At 44.4% G+C, this 18442-nt stretch overlaps 1 protein-coding gene across 1 annotated transcript in view; it reads left to right on the top strand.

Annotated features, from left to right (window-relative positions):
* cdh8 (cadherin 8) overlaps window positions 1–18442 on the top strand; it is a 174936-nt gene that overhangs the window by 138954 nt on the left and 17540 nt on the right. Inside the window, exons 9-10 of the mRNA XM_078400723.1 lie at window positions 378–499; window positions 5017–5134. Of these exons, the coding sequence (XP_078256849.1) occupies window positions 378–499; window positions 5017–5134 (240 nt within the window). The remainder of the gene's footprint in view (window positions 1–377; window positions 500–5016; window positions 5135–18442) is intronic.

Raw genomic sequence — 18442 nt, forward strand, 5'->3', positions numbered from 1 at the left:
AATAACGTTTAGTGCAAGATAAAGTCCAGTAAAGTTCGATTAATGATAGTCTGAGGGTCTCCAATGAGCTAGATGGTAGATCAGGACCACTTTCTAGTTGGTGATAGGATAGTTCAGTTGCCTGATAACGGCTGCTGATGAGATGCCATTAAATGCCAACATTTTGATGGTTGGACTCTCTCACAAAGAAGATCATTGCCTATGGCACAAACGTTATTTATAATAATGAAGGAACACTGAAGTGCATCCGAATCATGATTTTGTGGAATAAGCGTTGAAAGGTGCAGGAAAATAAATGGAAACATTTTTTCCAACACACTTATCTTTAAGTTTTTGAAACGTTAGACAACAATGTCTTACTTTCTTTCTGTCTGCAGGGAACCACAGTCAAATATCTCGGGCGCTTGTGGCCATTAAAGTTCTTGACGTTAATGACAATGCTCCTGTGCTGTCCTCGCTGTCTGAAGCTTACCTGTGCGAAAATGGAAAATCCGGCCAGGTAGGTAGATGGGTGGAGATCTTTCAAGGTTTTGATGCCCATTGATAGTTCCCCAAGGCACTCAGGCCATGACTTGGCAAAGCAACAAAACTGATGGAACGCGCTCTTCATCAATGTGTGTGTTGAGTGATGAAGAGCTCAACAATCACTTGTTGAGAGAGACAGCAAGAGGGAGGTGGCACAGTTACTTGGCTTCTCGAAATTGTAACCTGTTCTCGTGTGTAGAATAATGCTAGTGTACGAGGTGATCGCCGGACGACATTGACTCGGTGGGCCAAAAGGCCTGTATCTGTGTCTGTAAAAGTCTAAAAAGGAAAAGTCTAAAAGGGTGTATTGCACATCTAACTAGCACCCAACGTACCTTTGGAGTTGAATGCCGTAACTAATCCAGGATTGCTCTTTTTGCCTCTTCCTCTTACCTCCGACAAGATAGTGAAGTGGTTTTGTTGGTGTTGGGCGAAGCAAAGCCACATTGGACGTTGATAGGATATGGAGTTACATACAGATAAAGACTGTAAAGGGATGGAAAAGCTTATAAAATAAACTGCTGGTGGGACTCAACAGGTCAAGCAACACTTAGCTATGGATGGCTGATTGCTTGCTTTTTCTCATTTAATCGAGATTAGATAGAGTGGGCTTATTCATATGTAGGAGATTGAGGTCCATAATATTTTGATAGGAATAAATAGAGTAGATAAACAGTTTTTGTCTAGGTAATGGGGAATCTAAATTAAAGAACTTTAAGATGAAATGGGAAAGATTTTAAAGAGATTAGGCAGCACAGTGGCGCAGCAGTAGAGCTACCGCCTCAGCACAACAGATCCTGCTTCGATCCTGTCCTCCAATGCTGTCTGTGTGGTTTGCATGTTCTCCCTGTGGCCTTGTGGGTTTTCTCCAAAGTCAGAACAGGTCAGGCAGCATCTCTGTAGAAGATGGACAGGTGATATTTCGGGTTGGGACCCTGCAGATGTTGGCCTACAAAAAAGAGACCATGTACTGTTGGAGTTGAGTTCAGTTTAGGGATACAACACAGAAGTAGCCTTTTGGCCCACCAAGTCCACAGCAACCAGTGATCACCCATACACAAGTTCTATCCTACACACTGGGGACAATTTACAGAAGCCAATTAACCAACAAACCTGCATGTCTTTGGAATGTGGGCGGATACTGGAGCACCCGGAGAAAACTCTTATGGTCACAAGAATAACGTACAAACTCCGCACAGACAGACCCGGGTTAGGATTGAACCCGGGTCTCTAACGTTGTACGGCAGCAACTCTACCACTACGCCACTGTGCCGTCCCTGTTTGCTATCAGAAAGACATAGAATCATACAGAACATAAATAGGCCCTTTAGCCCACTGAATCTATGTCGATCATCAACATTCATTTAAACTAACCCTACACCCACCACAATTCAATTCCCACTACTTGCCAATTGACTTACTGCACACTCTACTTCTACACACAAGGGGTTGTTCAGAGTGGCCAACTAACCTTCCCAACTGCATAGGAAGGAACTGCAGATGCTGGTTTACACTGAAGATAGACACAAAATGCTGGAGTTACTCAGCGGGTCAAGCAACATCTCTGGAGTAAAGGAATAGGTGACGTTTTGAATGGTGACCCTTCTTCAGGAGAAGGGTTTGACTTGAAAAGTCACCTATTCCTTTTCTCCAGAGATGCTGCCTGACCCACTGAGTTGCTCCAGCATTTTGTCTCACAGCTGCCCAACTGTATGTCTCTGGGTCAGGTGAAGCACCCGGAGGAGGTCCACATGGTCACAGGGAAAATGAGCAAACTCCACCCAGACCGAACCAGAGATTAACATGAACCCTGAGTCATTGGAGCTGTGAGGCAGCAACTCTATGGCCTATTCCCTCCGAGCATTAGCCCCAAACCGTGTCTGTTCAATCAGGTAAATCAGGCCAATGCACCATTTACAAGACGGCAAGAGAGTTATTCTTGGTATCCTGACAGAAATTTACCACTCAATCACCAAGAAAAAGTAAAATTGATTATCTGCTCAATATTTATTGCTATTTTTGAGTTCTTGTTCTGCACAATCAGGCAGCTACCTTTCCAATATTTAAGTAATGACTACACTTCAAAAAGTAATTCATCAACTCATGCGTCAAATAAGGACACAAAGTGCTGGAGGAACTCGGATGTGCATGAATAACTCCAAAAGCTGGGAGAGAGGTGGGGCAGATCAAAGCCAGGCAAGGCTTTGGTGGATACAGGTGAGGGGGGGTTTACAAGTTCTTAAGTTCATAATTTATAGGAGCAGAATTAGGCCATTCAGCCCATCGAGTCTTCTCTGCCATTCAATGATGGCTGATCTATCTTTCCCTCTCAACCCCATTCTCCTGCCATCTCCCCAAAACCTTGGACACCCTTAATAATCAAGAACCTCCATTTTTAAAATACCCAATGAACTAGCCTCCACCGCCTTCTGCGGCAATGAAGTCCACAGATTCATCACCCTCTGACAAAATAAACTCCTCGTCGTCTCCTTTCTAAAAGTATGTCCTTTAATTTTGAATTTTGTTTGGCAGATGGTTGGACAAAGAGCAGAAATAAAAAGATCAATCAATCCCCCCTCACCTGTATCTACCTATTACTTGCCAGGCTTTGTCCTGCCCTAACCTCTTTTCCAGCTTTCTACCCCCAATGAAAATCTATCTGAAGAAGGGTCCCGACCTGAAGCATCTCCTATTCATATCCTTTGGAGGTACTGCCTGTGCCGCTGAGCTACTCCAGCACTTTGTGTCTTATTTTGTCAACTATCACCTGCAGTTCCTTTTGCCAAAAGTTTAAGAACTGTCTAAATGTTATATGTACCACCAAACAGGTCTATTACCTCAATAAAACACAAAGAATTGTCAAAGATTGAGAGACTTTTGGATTGTTAACGTGGGCGGCAGAGTTGCGCAGTGGTAGAGTTGCTGCATTACAGTGCCAGAGACTCGGGTTCGATCCTGACTACAATAGACAATAGACAATAGGTGCAGGAGTAGGCCATTCGGCCCTTCGAGCCAGCACCGCCATTCAATGTGATCATGGCTGATCATTATCAATCAGTACCCCGTTCCTGCTTTCTCCCCATACCCCCTGACTCCGCTATCCTTAAGAGCTCTATCTAGCTACAGATGCTGTCCGCACGGAGTTTGTACATTCTCCCTGTGACCCTCTGGGTTTTCTCTGGGTGCTACGGTTTCTTCCCACACTCCAAAGATGCACAGCTTTGTAGATTAATTGGCTTCAATAAAAATGTCCCTAGTGTGTAGGATAGCATTAGTGTACGGGGTGATCGCTGGTCAGCATGGTCTTTATGAGTAGAAGGGCCTACTTCTGCACTGTATCTTTAAGGTAAAATAAATATACAATAATCAGAATGCTAGGAGACCATAATAGTGCACAATAGTCACTGTAGCTCTTAAGGATTCAGTTTAATTTAGAGATCCAGCATGGAAACAAGCCCAGAGGCCCACTGAGTCCACACTGACCATCGATCACTTGTTCACAGTAGTTCTATGTTATTCCACTTTTGCATTCACTCCCTGCACACCAGGGGCAATTTACAGAAGCCAATTAACAAACCTGCACGTCTTTGGGATGTGGGAGGAAACTGGAGCACCCGGAGGAAATCCATGTGGTCATAGGGAGAATGTATAAACTCCACACACAGATGGCACCAGAGGTCAGTATCAACCTGGGTCTCTGGCGCTGTGAGGCAGTGACTCTATCAGCTGTCCATCTGGGCCGCCCCTAAAACCAAGGACCTTTCTGCTCTCTCGGATCCCATGGAATATTTCAAAAACCGATTAAGGGAACCCTCACTAGTTCAAGAATGTTTTATTGTCATATACCCTGAACCAGAACAATTAACTTCACCCTTTCCTTCTCTCCAGAGATGCTGCCTGTCTCACTGAGTTACTCCAGCATTTTGTGCCTATCTTCAATGAAATTCACATCTGCAGCAGCACAACAGATATGTAAACATAATACAATGTAAAACCCATAATAAACAAAAAAAAAGACAAATTAACTAACAATAATTGTGCAAAGCCAAAAATAATGCTCCCAAGTCTATATAGTTTAGTGTGTATTTGGAGGTTGTAGTGCTCAGTAGCCTGATGGTTGTAGGGAAGAAGCTGCCCCTGAACCTGGACATCACAGTTTTTAGGCTCCTGTACACTTTTTCCCAATGGCAGGAATGAAGTTAGAGTGTGGCCAGGGTGCTATAGGTCTCTAACGATGCTGGCTGCCTTTTTGAGGCAGTAGCTCTTGTGGAATTTAAATTAATGTAGCAGAATATATCGGGGAGAACATGCAAACTGTACACAGACAGCAACCAAGGTCAGGATCGAACCTAGGTCTCTGGCGCTGAGAGGCAGCGGATCTAGCAGCTGCGCCACCGTGCCGTCCACGATGCGACATGAGACTGTGATAGATGCCTTGACATTGTGACGATGCATCTTATTTTTCCTCCTCTTTCACTTACATGTTGACAGGTTATTCAGACGGTCAGTGCTACGGACAGAGATGACCCGAAGAATGGGCAGTACTTCTTTTATAGCCTGGCGCCGGAAATTTCACGCAACCCCAACTTCACGATCAAGAATAACGCAGGTAAACGTGTCCAGTGTAACGGAGGTCATGTCTCCTTGCAGAAAAATCTCTCTCTGCTACCAAACAGTCGGGACTGCTTGGAATCCAACTGCAATGCCCTTCGATCTTAATTACAGCTGACGCTAATTAGCTGAAGAATTATCCGTTCTGAAGGCGTTTGTCACCCTGGCAGATAGCAGTATTTACAGATAAACCAAGCTGTTCTGTTTTGGTTTGGCCATTTTAAATTTACATAAGTGTGCTTCTCAGTAACAATTTTAATTAATAGGGGTGATGGAGGATTGGAGAATATTGATGTATAGGAAGTGACTGCAGATGCTGGTTGACACCGAAGATGCTGGAGTAACTCAATGGGTCGGGCAGCATCTCTGGAGAAAAGGAATATGTGACGTTTCAGGTCAAGGTCGAGGTGTCAAGGTTTCAAAGTCAGTTAATTGTCACATGTACCAATTAAGGTAGAGTGAAATTTGAGTTACCATACGGCCATACTAAGTGAAAAGCAACAAGACACATATGATAAACATATGATAAACATCCACCACATTCCTCACTGTGATGGAAGGTAATAAAGTCCAATCTTCTCCCTCTTTATTCTCCCGCGGTCGGGGCTGTCGAGCCATCCGCAGTCGGGGGCATCAAAGTTCCCGCAGCCGACGATCCGAAGCCCTCGCGTCGGGGCGGTTGAAACTCTCCACCACTTGGTGCTCTCAAGTCGGTCTCTAACCAGGGACCGCGGGCTCCACAAAGTTAAAGTCCACATGCCCGCGGTTGCTGCTCTCCACAGTCGATCCCCGGCAAAGTCATCGCAAGCTCCACGATGGTAAGTCCGCACCGCGCCGGCAGTTGAAGCGCCGGGTCGGTCTCCAGGAAAGGCTGCGCCACTCCACGATGTTGGGCCGCAGTGGGGACGGAGATATGATACAGAAATAAATCGCATCTCCGATGAGGTAAGAGATTGAAGAAAGGTTTCCCCCAAACCCCACCCCCCACATAAAATAAACCAAGGAACACTAAAACGTACTCTTTAACACGTACTTAAAATAATAGAAACAGAAGAGAGGACAGACAGACTGTTGGCGAGGCAGCCGCATGCTGGCTCCACCTGGTTGAGACCCTTCTTCAGACTGAGAGTCAGGAGAAAGGGAAACTAGAGGTATGAAAAGGTACAGAACAAATCTGAGCCGGCACCGATGACCAAGGAAAGGTAGAGCCTACAAAGGTCCATTGTTGGCTGTGGAAGAGGTGATATTGAAGGGATATGAACAGTGAAACCAGCAGGACGACTGGGGTGGGGAATGCAAAGTATGAAATATACATCGATGAGCCAAAACATTATGACCACTGACAGGTGAAGTGAATAACATTGAATGTCTTGTTACAATGGCATCTGTTAAGGGGTGGGATATATTAGGCAGCAAGTCAACAGTCAGTTCTTGAAATTGATGTGTTGGATGCAGAAGAAATGGGCAGGAGTAAAGACCTGAGCAACTTTGACAAGGACAAATTGTTAAGGCCAGACGACTGGGTCAGAGCATCTCTGAAACGACAAGGCTTGTGGGGTGCTCCTGGTTAGCAGTGGTGAGTACCTACCTACAGTGGACCGAGGAGGGACAAACCAAAAAACGGCAACAGGATGTTGGGCGCCCAAGGCTCAGCGATGCGCGAGGTGCAATGAAGGCTATCCCGTCTGGTCCGAACCGACTGTGGGAAGACGACAAGCTGGTGGAGGGAATGTGATGCTCTGGGCAATGTTCTGCTCGGAAGCCCTAAGTCCGGCCATTTATGTGGACGTCAATATGACACGTGTCATCTACCTAACATCGTTACAGACCAGGTACACCCCTTCATGACAATGGTATTCACTGATGGCAGTGGCCTCTCTTTCAGCAGGATAATGCACCCTGCGACACTGCACACATTGTTCAGGAATGGTTTGAGGAACATGGTGAAGTGTTCACGGTGTTGCCCTGGCCTCCTATATCTCCAGATCCCAATCCGATTGAGCATCTGTGGGATGTGCTGGATTGACTAGTCCGATCCACGGCAGCTCCACCTCGCAACTTACAGGACTTGGAGGATCTGCTGCTAATGTTTTGGTGCCAGATACCACAGGACACCTTCAGGGGTCTTGTAGAGTCCATGCCTCGGTGCGTCGGTTCTGCTTTGGCAGCACATGGAGGACCAACAGCATATTAGGCAGGTGGTCATAATGTTTTGGCTCATCAGTGTAGTTCTCAGCATTGTAGCACATCAATTGCAAAGACAAAGTTCAATATTCTTAATGGGGTAGAGGTGAATCGGACAGTACCCAAGCTAATGAATTTGATGATATTTGATATATCTGATCTGTTTGGATAGCATGCAAAGCTAGGGTACAGCCCCGATTTTCCCACCTACCTCATTACGGACATCGGTGTCTGTATTGTTACGTGTGATGCTGAGAAATTATATTCTGCGCTCTCGTATCTTTCTCTTCGCTCTGTCTCTCCTGTGCTCTGGGCCTCATGCGCCCAGACCTGCAATGGACCTCAACTTTACCTAATTCTCCACCGGAACCACTGAATCTTTTCTCACAGCTTCGGTTTTTATCTCTGCCTTTGTTTCAACCATCTGCCTAACAAAATCCTTTTCACCAGCATGAACCTATTATCTGTTGCTTTCTCCTGCCTCTCTCCTCTTCCAGTTTGCTTCCCCCCCTACAATCAGTCTGAAGAAGGGTCCCAACCCAAAACGTCACCTGTCTGTGGTCTCCAGAGATGCTGCCTGACCTTCTGAGTTACTCGAGCACTCAGTCCTTTTGTGTATTAACCAGTATCTGCAGTTCCTTGTTTCTACATGTTGTGGTTGTGTTAGGCTTGATTGTATTCATGAGCAGTATGATATGATTTGGTTGGACACCATGCAAACAAAAGCTTTTCACTGTATCATGGTACATGTGACAATAATCAACCTAAACCTAAATACTGTGTCCATGATGCCCAGTTCTCTGACGTAGTAGTAATCAAATTATAGGACATGCATGACGCTTTTGGCACCAGACTTTGTCGGTGCCAGACACGTGGCGACGCCTGTGTACAGTGGCGCAGCGGGAGAGTTGCGCCAGAGACCCGCGTTCAATCTTGACTCTGGGTGCTGTCTGTACGTTCTCCCCGTGACTTGTGTGGAACTTCCCCGGGAGCTCAAGTTTCTTACCACACTCCAAACACATGCAGGCTTTCAGGCTAATTGGCTTTGGTGAAATTGTAAAATTGACCCTCTTGCGTAGGATAGTGTTAGTGTGCAGGGATCACTAGTCAGCGAGGACTCGGTGGGCCTAAGGGCCTGTTTACGCATTGTATCTCTAAACTAAACTAAACTGAACTACTGCCTCGGTGAGGTCTACCATATGAATTTATTGGATTGTATGCAAAACAAAGCATTTCTCTGTACCTAAGTACATGTGACAATAAAGGTATTTATTCACAAAATGCTGGAGTAACTCAGCAGGTCAGGCAGCATCTCAGGAGAGAAGGAATGGGTGACGTTTCGGGTCGAGACCCTTCTTCAGAATAAAGTGTCACTGAATCATTGAGTCATCATTGAGTCAGATCGTTACCACTGGGGAACCATGCAGTGCATCTACTTTTGACAAATGGCATCAACATCAAACACATCAAACCAAGACATAATTTGGTTAGTGACAGGAAAAAGTTTCCTTTACACAGTCCCGAGATGATTTGCTCACTGTCAAAGTCCATCGCACCGAAGTGATAACTCTGAATCGGACTGCTAAATTTAGCCCTAATTAGCCTGCTAATACAGCAAGAACCGCTCAAAGGCAAATCACAATCTCAACACTTGGGACATTTACAGATCACGAAGAGCTCCATCTCCCTGCCCTGCAGTGTGCCGCAGAACCCACTGCTAGTAATTGAAAAATAAAAGCCCGCAGATTCTGAAAAACCTGAAACTTACAAAAGAAAGATGTAAAATTTTGCAAAGACTTGGCAAATCAAACAGCCTCTGAGGAGTGTGAAGCAGAGTTGGTGTTTTAGTGTCGGTTAGCTTAGCTTAGTTTATTGTCACGTGTACCGAGGCATAGTGAAAAGCTTTTGATGCGGGCTAACCAGTCAGCCAGAAAGACAATACATGAATACAATTGAACGATCCACATTGTACGGGTACATGATAAAGGGTTTGTAGAAACATGGAACTGCAGATGCTGGTTTACAAATAAAACCAACACAAACTGCTGGAGCAACTGAGTGTGTCAGGCAGTGTCCCTGGAGAACATGCATATACAATATTCCGGGTCGCGATCGTTCTTCAGACTCTAGGTGATGTTTTTGGGTGGGATTCATCACGACCGGAAATGTCAGCTATCCATGTTCTGCAAAGATCTTGCCCGACCCGCTGAGTTACTCCAGCATTTTGTATCCTTTGTTCTCCCTCTATTCCTGACCTGTTCATGTCTGTCTAAATGTCGTAGATGGATCATGCTGAGTTACTCCAGCACTTTGTGCTGTTTGGTGTTTTAGCTTCATGGCTCTTAGTTTAGAGAAGGTTTATCTCTGATATACAGCATGTAAACTGGTCATTTGACCCACTGAGTACACACTGACCATCGATCACCCTTTCACACTGGTCATCCCACTTTACTTCAACTTCATCACCTTTTTTCGATGGTGGTATTGATGGAATAGTTCCTGAATTAAATGTACTTCTGGCATATATTTGGTAAAGAATTGAGCATGGGGATAAAATTAAAAGTGCAATCACAGCCAGCAAGATCAGAAGGATGGGGGTTTAGATGAGTGGAAACCTCATTGAAACTTACCGAATACTGAAAGGCCTGGATGGAGTGGATGTGGAGAGGATGTTTCCACTACTGAGAGAGTCTACAATCAGAGGCCATAACCTCAGAATAAAAGGACGTACCTTTAGAAAGGAGATGAGGAGGAATTTCTTTAGTCAGAGGTTGGTGAATCTGTGGAATTTATTGTCACAGAAGGCTGTGGAGGCCAAGCCAATGGATATTTTTAAGGTAGAGATGAATAGATTCTCGATTAGTACGGGTGTCAGGTGTTATGAGGTGAAGGCAGGAGATTGGGGTTGAGAGGGAAAGATAGATCAGCCATAATTGAATGGTGGAGTAGACAATGGGCCAAATGGCTTAATTCTGTTCCTCAAACTTATGAACTTATGAACTTATGAACTAAAGTTCAAGACCTTATATCCATCGCTGCATGTCATGGCCATCACCATGGAAGTTATATTTCCAAATAAGTAAATCAGTTAAAAGTTAGAGATAGAGCATGGAAACAGGCCCTTCGGCCCACCGAGTCCAGACCACCCATCGATCATCTAGTCATGCTAGTTTTATGCTATCCCACTTTCTCATCCACTCCCTGCGCACTAGCAGTAATTTACAAAGGCCCAATAAACCTACAAACCCACACATCTTTGGGATGTGAGAGGGAACCAGAGCACCCGGAGAAAACCCACAGGGAGGATGTGCAAATTCCACACAGACAGCACTCAAGGTCAGGATCGAACCCGGATCTCTGGCTCTGTAAGGCAGCAACTCTACTGCTGTGCCACTGTGGTACCTGAGGATGAAATTCTGATCATTGAGCATGAGCAGAAAAAAGGTAATGGTAATATGCAGTGCTTTTTTTTAAATGGAAAGCACCGGTATTGCACACTGGCATTTAATAAAATAAAATAAAATTAAGACTAGTGGCAAAAGTGAGACCCCACCTCATGCTTCCAAACTCCATTGAGTTCAGGCCCAGAGCCATCAAAAGCTCCTCATATGTTAACCCAACCTGTTAAGTTAACCCAATATACGTTAAGTTCTGTGCTACAAGCTATCCAAAAAGTGTTTCGGAAAATAAAGTAAAATTCAAACTGAAACTATACTGGCACGATTCTCATTCTCCATCTGATTTTTGTCACACTCCCAATAGACTGGTTTTCACCAAACACTATAAATAGGCCTGTGAAGATGACTAATTATTAAACAAGTCAACCCAAAAATTATGTATTCAATGTAGTCTCTTCCATGCTGAAAGTCAAGGAATAAATTAAGAAGGATGGAAGGAAATCTTGAATTGAAAGACAAAGGAGAGAGGAAGCGCACAAAAGGGCAATGGAGAGATCCAGGAAAGGGCAATGGAGAGATCCAGGAAAGGGCAATGTGGCTGCAAACTCGGCACAAGAAATAAAAAGGGAAGCAAAGGCATAACACTGAGTACATTAACAATTGCAGAATGAAGGATTTAGGAGCTGAAAGACATCAGGTTTGACAGGGAAATGTAAATCTGGGATAAGGGTGAAAAACAATTCAGGCAGGTAACTTATCTCACAGTATGTTTGGGCCAGTCTCATAAATCCTGTACTGCCTTGAAGGTAAGTGGGTGTAGCAGCCTTGACCCAACGTGATTCCAGAATGAATTTCAATGTATAGGAGTTATTCGATAAGATCTACCCTGGCTTACATGTTGTGTAAGAAGGAACTGCAGATGTTGGTTTAAACCAAAGATAGGCACAAAAAGCTGGGGTAACTGAGCTGAAGAAGGGTTTCGACCCGGAAAGTCACCCTTTCCTTCTCTCCAGAGATGCTGTCTATCCCGCCAAGTTACTCTAGCTTTATGTGTCTATCTCTGGCTTACATGTTACTGGTCACAATGCAATGCACAGTGCACAGTGGCGCAGCAGTAGAGCTGCTGCCTTACTGCGCCAGAGACATGGGTTAGATCCTGATTACATGTGCTATATGTACGGAGGTTTTACGTTCTCCCCGTTTGTAGGTTAATTGGCTTCAGTAAAAAAAATTGTCCCTCGTGCGTAGTGTGTGCTTGTATAAACGGGGATCGCTGGCTGTCGTGGACTCAGCGGGCCGAAGTGCCTGTACTAGAACTAAACTAAACTAAACTAAAGGAAAGTACAATCAAAATGGATGTGATAAAGGCTGTTAAGATGGTGTGCTAGCCTTTATTACAAGAGGTTTTGAGTAGAGGAACAAAGAGATGAATTATTTCACAAAATGAACCAATTACAAATGTTACATTTATAATTAATGTCAATGAGTGATTACCATCCGAAGCTAACACTTGTACCTACAGAGTGACTTCAAAGAGAAAAGCTTAGCGTTTTTGTTTCCATTAATTAGAGTCTCTCTCTCCTGAAGTTCACACAGGAGAAAGACCTAATTCATCGTTTCTTGAAGAACACATGGATGAGTTATCGATTTAGAGGAATGCGAGCAAGGCTGTTGCTTGATAGCAAAGTTTCCAACAGAACGAGTTATTCCTTGCTTTTAGACTTTTGACTTTAGAGATACAACATGGAAACAGGTCCTTCAGCCCAGTGAGTCCGATCTGTCAGGTCAGGATCCTTCTTCAGACTCAGCCTATCCAATTTCTCCGGCACGGTGGCACAGCGGTAGAGGTCCTGCTTTACAGCCAGAGACCTGGGTTCGATCTTGACTATGGGTGCTGTCTGTATGTGTGTGCTTCCTGTGACCTGCGTGGATTTTCTCCCATGCTCCAAAACCATACAGGTTTGTAGGTTAATTGGCTTGGTATTAAAGGTAAATAGTCCCTAGTGTGTGTATGATTGTGTTACTGTGCAGGGATCGCTGGTCAGCGCAGGCTCGGTGGACTGAAGGCCCTGTTTCCGTGCTGTATTTCTAAACTAAGCTAAACTAAATGCTACCTGATCCTCTGAGTATCTCTAGCACTTTCTGCGTCGTGCCTAGGAGCGATCACCATCCTCTAGCACTGTTCTACACACACTAGGGACAAATTACAATCTTTATCGAAGCCAATTAACCTACAAACCTGCATGTCTTTGGAGTGCGGGAGGAAACCGGAGAAAACCCTCACGGTCACAGGGATAATGTACAAACTCCGTACAGACAGCAAACCTGTGATCAAACCTGGGTCAGGATCAAACCTGGGTCTCTGGCGCTGTGAGGCAGCAACTCTACCGCTGCGCCACCGTGCTATCTCTTGCTGATCGTTATATTTTTTCTGTGGAAGTCACAGACCCTGGGGAGCCAAATTTCTGTGCAAATTCAGTTCAGGGTGGGAATTTCCATTAACTCTAGACTTAGCTTTGACTGTCATAACTGGGACAAGTCATCAAACAGCAACCTTTGACATCCTTAGTAATCATAAACCTATCAAGCCCTACTTTAAAACTACACAATCCACTTGATCTGCATCCATCCACCATAAACATTCATGCCCCCCCCCTCTGGTGTGGTGATGCGTTACAGTTACCATAAGACCATAAGACAAAGGAGCAGAACTAGGCCATCCGGCTCAACAAGTCTATTCCACCATTTGATCATGGCTGATCTATCTTCCCCTCAACCTTATTCTCCTGCCTTCTCCCCATAACCTTTGACACACTTACTAATCAAGAACCTCTCTGTCTCCACATTAAAAATACACAATGATTTGGCCTCCACCCCCGTCTGTGGTAATGAATTCCAAAGCTTCACCACCCTCTGACTAAAAAAAATTCCTCCACATCTCATTTCTAAAGGTACGTCCTTTTATTCTGCGGCTGTGCCCTTTGGTCCTAGACTCTCCCACTAGTGGAAACATCCTCACTGCATCCACTCTATCCAGGCCCTTCACTACTTGGTCGGTTCTTTTAGACTTCAGACATTAGCCTATCGAGGTACAGTGTGGAACCAGGCTCTTCGGCCCACCGAGTCCGCACTGCCCAGCGATCACCTGTACACTAGCACTGTCCTACACACAAAGGAGATTCTCCCCCCAATCTTTCTAAAACATTTGCTGCAGAGAGACGAGTTAGTGAAAGTCACTGGAGAAATGCAAGCTCCTATTAATTAAATCAGTGAAGAGATTAGGAGCCTACAGCATTTCTGTCTATGACAGTCTGACAGATGGGCAGGAAGAAACGACAAGATGCTGTTATAAAAAGGACAGGAATCAGACGCTGTAACCTGTTGGAGCAGAAGCTAAATGTTTCCTATATGTTCTCCCCAACCTTCAATTGTGTTTTGTACCATGTATTCTCCATCTTCCCATCTGTCCTTACATTAAAGGCACAGGTGCTGTTTGTGTCATTCTCATCTCTACATATTAAATAACCATCAGATAGCTTTGACTGCATGTGTCTATACTTTAGCATTATTCAAGTAGTCACATGCCGGTGAATTGTCACCACAAATTACTTATTGTTCAAAAAAAAAAGCAAATCCACTTTACTGTGAGAATGCAATTTTGTTTTTTTTTGCAAAAAGCATTCAGCTTTTCGTTATAACAATGGAAGAAGGAAATGAGAGTGCCAAACTAAGGTTGATCTCAACAGAAAGGTGAAAGCTAACCATACAGATGCGATTAGGTTGTCAAGTAAACAGGAAAAACTCATCATGGCCACTTTACCTGCATTTGAGCTCATTAGAGATGAATGGTTTTGAGCTTTTATCTTCCAGTGGATTTTTCCCTCTTCTCCCTATAACTCCAGCATGCCATCAGTTGTAGAGTTACTAATGAAGGAGATGCTGTAGTCACAGACTACAGTTTACAGGGCTTTTCTTCAGCTTGTCCTAGCATGTGAACCCAGGTCTTGAGTATCCCACCTTCCCCACCCAATAATGGCCCATTACAAGGATGGGTGACATTTTGAGTTCACACTGAAGAAGGGTTCCAACCTGAAACATCACATCCTTTTTCTCCAGTGATGCTGGCTGACCCGCTGAGTTCCTCCAGCACTTTGTGTCTATCTTCGGTATAAATTAGCATCTGCAGTTGCTTTCTGCACAATGGGCCATTATTGTTCATTATACATTAATCAGAGAAGGGTCTCGACCCGAAACATCACCCATTCCTTCTCTCAAGAGATGCTGCCTGTCCCGCTGAGTTACTCCAGCTTTTTGTGTCTATCTTCGGTTTAAACCAGCATCTACAGTTCCTTCCTACACATTATTGTATAATGGCACGATTGGAATCATGTATTGTCTTTCCGCTGATTGGTTAGCACGCAACAAAAGCTTTTCACTGTACCTCAGCACAGGTGATAATAAACTAGACTAAACTAAAATGAACTAATTATGGATTCCACCCTTCTTGAGGTCCTCTGTTGCCTGCCCTGATTTGTTCTGGCCTTTTCTCACCTCTATTTTATTTCCCACAGCTTCCTACCTCTACTTTCAGTCTGAATAAGGGTCACCTATTTTTCTCCAGAAATGCTGCAAGATCCATTGAGTTACCCCAGCATTTTGTGTCTATCTTCAGTATAGAAGTTGGGAGGTCATGTTGCAGTTAGATAGGACGTTGGTGAGACCACATTGAGAATATTGGTACCACTGTTATAGGAAAGATGTTGGTAAACTGGAAAGAGTACAGAGAAGATTTACGAGGATGTTGTCAGGACTTAAGGGCCTGAGCTATAAGGAGAGGTTGAGCACACCAGGACTGTATTTCTTGGAGCACAAGAGGCTAATGGGTGATTTGATGTAGGTGTATAAGACCATGAGAGGAATAGACCGAGTAAATGCATAGTCTTTTACCCAGAGTTGGGGAATCAAGAACCAGAGGATATAGGTTTAAGGTGAGGGGGGGGGAAATATATATTAAATTTAGATTTAGATTTAGAGATACAGAGCGGAAACAGGCCCTTCGGCCCACCGAGTCCGCGCCGCCCTGCGACCCCCGCACATTAACACTATCCTACACACACTAGGGACAATTTTTACATATTACCCAGTCAATTAACCTACATACCTGTACGTCTTTGGAGTGTGGGAGGAAACCGAAGATCTCGGAGAAAACCCACGCAGGTCACGGGGAAAACGTACAAACTCCGTACAGACAGCGCCCGTAGTCAGGATCGAACCTGAGTCTCCGGCGCTGCATTCGCTGTAAGGCAGCAACTCTACCGCTGCGCCACCGTGCCGCCCACACGGTTAGGAAACTGATTGGCAGCGAATTGACAAAAAGGGTGGTGGATTTATGGAACAAGTTGCCAGAGGAGGTAGTTGAGGCCAGTGTTGTAAGTACGTTTAAAATACATACGGACTGCTTTATGAATAGGATAGGTTTAGAGGGATATAGGCCAAACACGGGCAGGTAGGACTAGTGTAGATGAGTCACCTTGGTTGGCAAGGGCAAGTTGGGCTGAAGGGCCTCTTTCCATGCTCACTGACTCTATGATTCTATGACTCGATAACTGGAGGCATTGTCATACAGCAAAGTACAGGCATTTCAAACCAATTTGTCCATTCCAACGTAAATGACAAACAGAAATGGGCCCAGCAACGATTCCTGAGGCACACCACCAGTCATGCGTCTCCACTCCTTCCACCATCACCTTCTGCTTCCTACTATGAAGATAATTCTGCGTCCAGTTGGCTCGCTCTCCTTGCACCCCATGCGATCTAAGCCTTCCAGAGTGGCTTTAAGGATAGACACTAAATGTTGGTGTAACTCAGCGGGTCAGGCAGCATCTCTGGAGAAAATGGATATGTGATGTTTCATGTCTGGACCCTTCTTCAGACAGATTCTAGTGCAGGTGGTGGGGGGGGGGGGGGGTGATTAAGGATAGTTTTAAGGATAGTCCACATGGACAAAACCACACTGATAATCTCGAATCAGCCTCTGTCTCTCCAAATGCATGTGTAGCTTATCCCTCAGAATGTTCTCTAATAACTTGCCTAATTTTGTACTTGTCTAAATGCCTTTTAAATGGAATCGTAACTACCATTGCTAATTTTGGAATTGCAGATTAGTGTGCAGATGCAACTTGTCAACGGATAAAATTGGCATTAACTTTTAGACATTTACGTTGATTTTATTGATTTATATTTTCAACTGCACAAGGCTATATATTTGAGGATGGACAATTTATCAATAACAGGATACTATTAAAAGCTTTGTATAATCACCTGTCAAAATATAACAATAGCAAATCTGCATAAATCAATAATATGAATCTTACTGCTATTAAATCAGCATGCATTTGACAGTTTTATGATATTTGTAAAAATTGACCATCAAAAAATAAATATGCCCTTCTCAGACCTCCCAACCATTTTAGCATATTTATCTGGTAGTTATTTTATTAGTGAACTCCGATTATTGTAATTAAAAATGTTCTCGCTGATGCCAGGTGAAATCAACTCTTATTGATGCTTGCTGATAAAAAATCATATTGTATTTTTCATTTTTTCAACTGGGAGAGAGTTCCTACTCCAGTAAGTCTGGACAAGAACAGGGGAAGATGCCAAGGATATTGATATTAAACTAAACCTGAAAGCAAGAGGGATGAGGAGAAAGATTTGTGTACAATTCTTGTCACCACACTACGGCAAGGATGTGGTAGAATTGGTGAGCGTGCAGAAGAGTTTTGCCAGGGTTTCTTGCCTGGAATAAGGGGGCTGTACTTACAAGGAGAGATTGGACTGGTTGGGATAATTCCCATTGAAATGTTGAAGGTTGAGGAATGACCTTGTGGAGGTTTTGAAAATTATGGATAGGATAGATAGAGTCTTTTTTCCCCATGTCAGGGGAGTCTCGAACTAGAGGGTACGGGGTTAAGATGCGAAAGGAGAAATTTAGGAAGGAACTGCAGATGCTGATTTACATCGAAGATAGACTCAAAATGCTGGAGTAACTCAACGGGGCAGGCAGCATCTCTGGAGAAAATAAATAGGCGACGTTTCGGGTCGAAACCCTTCCGCAGACTGAGTCAGGGCAGAGAGAAACTAAAGGTTTCAAAAGGTACAGAACAAATCAGAGCCAGCACCGAAAAGTAAGAAGCCCACAATGGTCCATTGCTGGCTGTGGAGGAGATGATAACGAAGGGATATGAAAAGTGAAATTAACAGGACGACTAGGGTTGGGGTGGGGGTGAGGGTGGGGGTAGGGGTGGGGGGTGGGTGGGGGTGGCGGGGGGGTATGGTGGAGAAAGACGGAATGTCCAAGCAAAATATGACATCTTGTTCCTCCAATTTGCACATGGCCTCACACTGACAGTGGAGGAGGCCCAGGACAGAAAGGTCAGTATGGGAATGGGAAGGGAAGATAACATTTTTTACATTTGGGAGATCTCAGGTAGTGACTGTCACAACCATGGGATATCCCAAAATGCTTTACAATCAGTGAAGTGGAGTCTCTTTTGCAGCATGGTTTTGATCGACTGATGAATAAATATCGCTGAGGACACAGGAACAGGTTGTCCTCTGCACCAGATGGTGATGACAGAGGGTCGTCTGTGCCCAATAGATCAGGCAGTTTTTGGGTTCAATCTCTCATCTGAAAGACAGCACCTTGGACAATTGGGCTTTCT

Source organism: Rhinoraja longicauda, chromosome 6 (genome assembly GCF_053455715.1).
Source record: "Rhinoraja longicauda isolate Sanriku21f chromosome 6, sRhiLon1.1, whole genome shotgun sequence".
Taxonomy (NCBI): domain Eukaryota; kingdom Metazoa; phylum Chordata; class Chondrichthyes; order Rajiformes; family Arhynchobatidae; genus Rhinoraja; species Rhinoraja longicauda.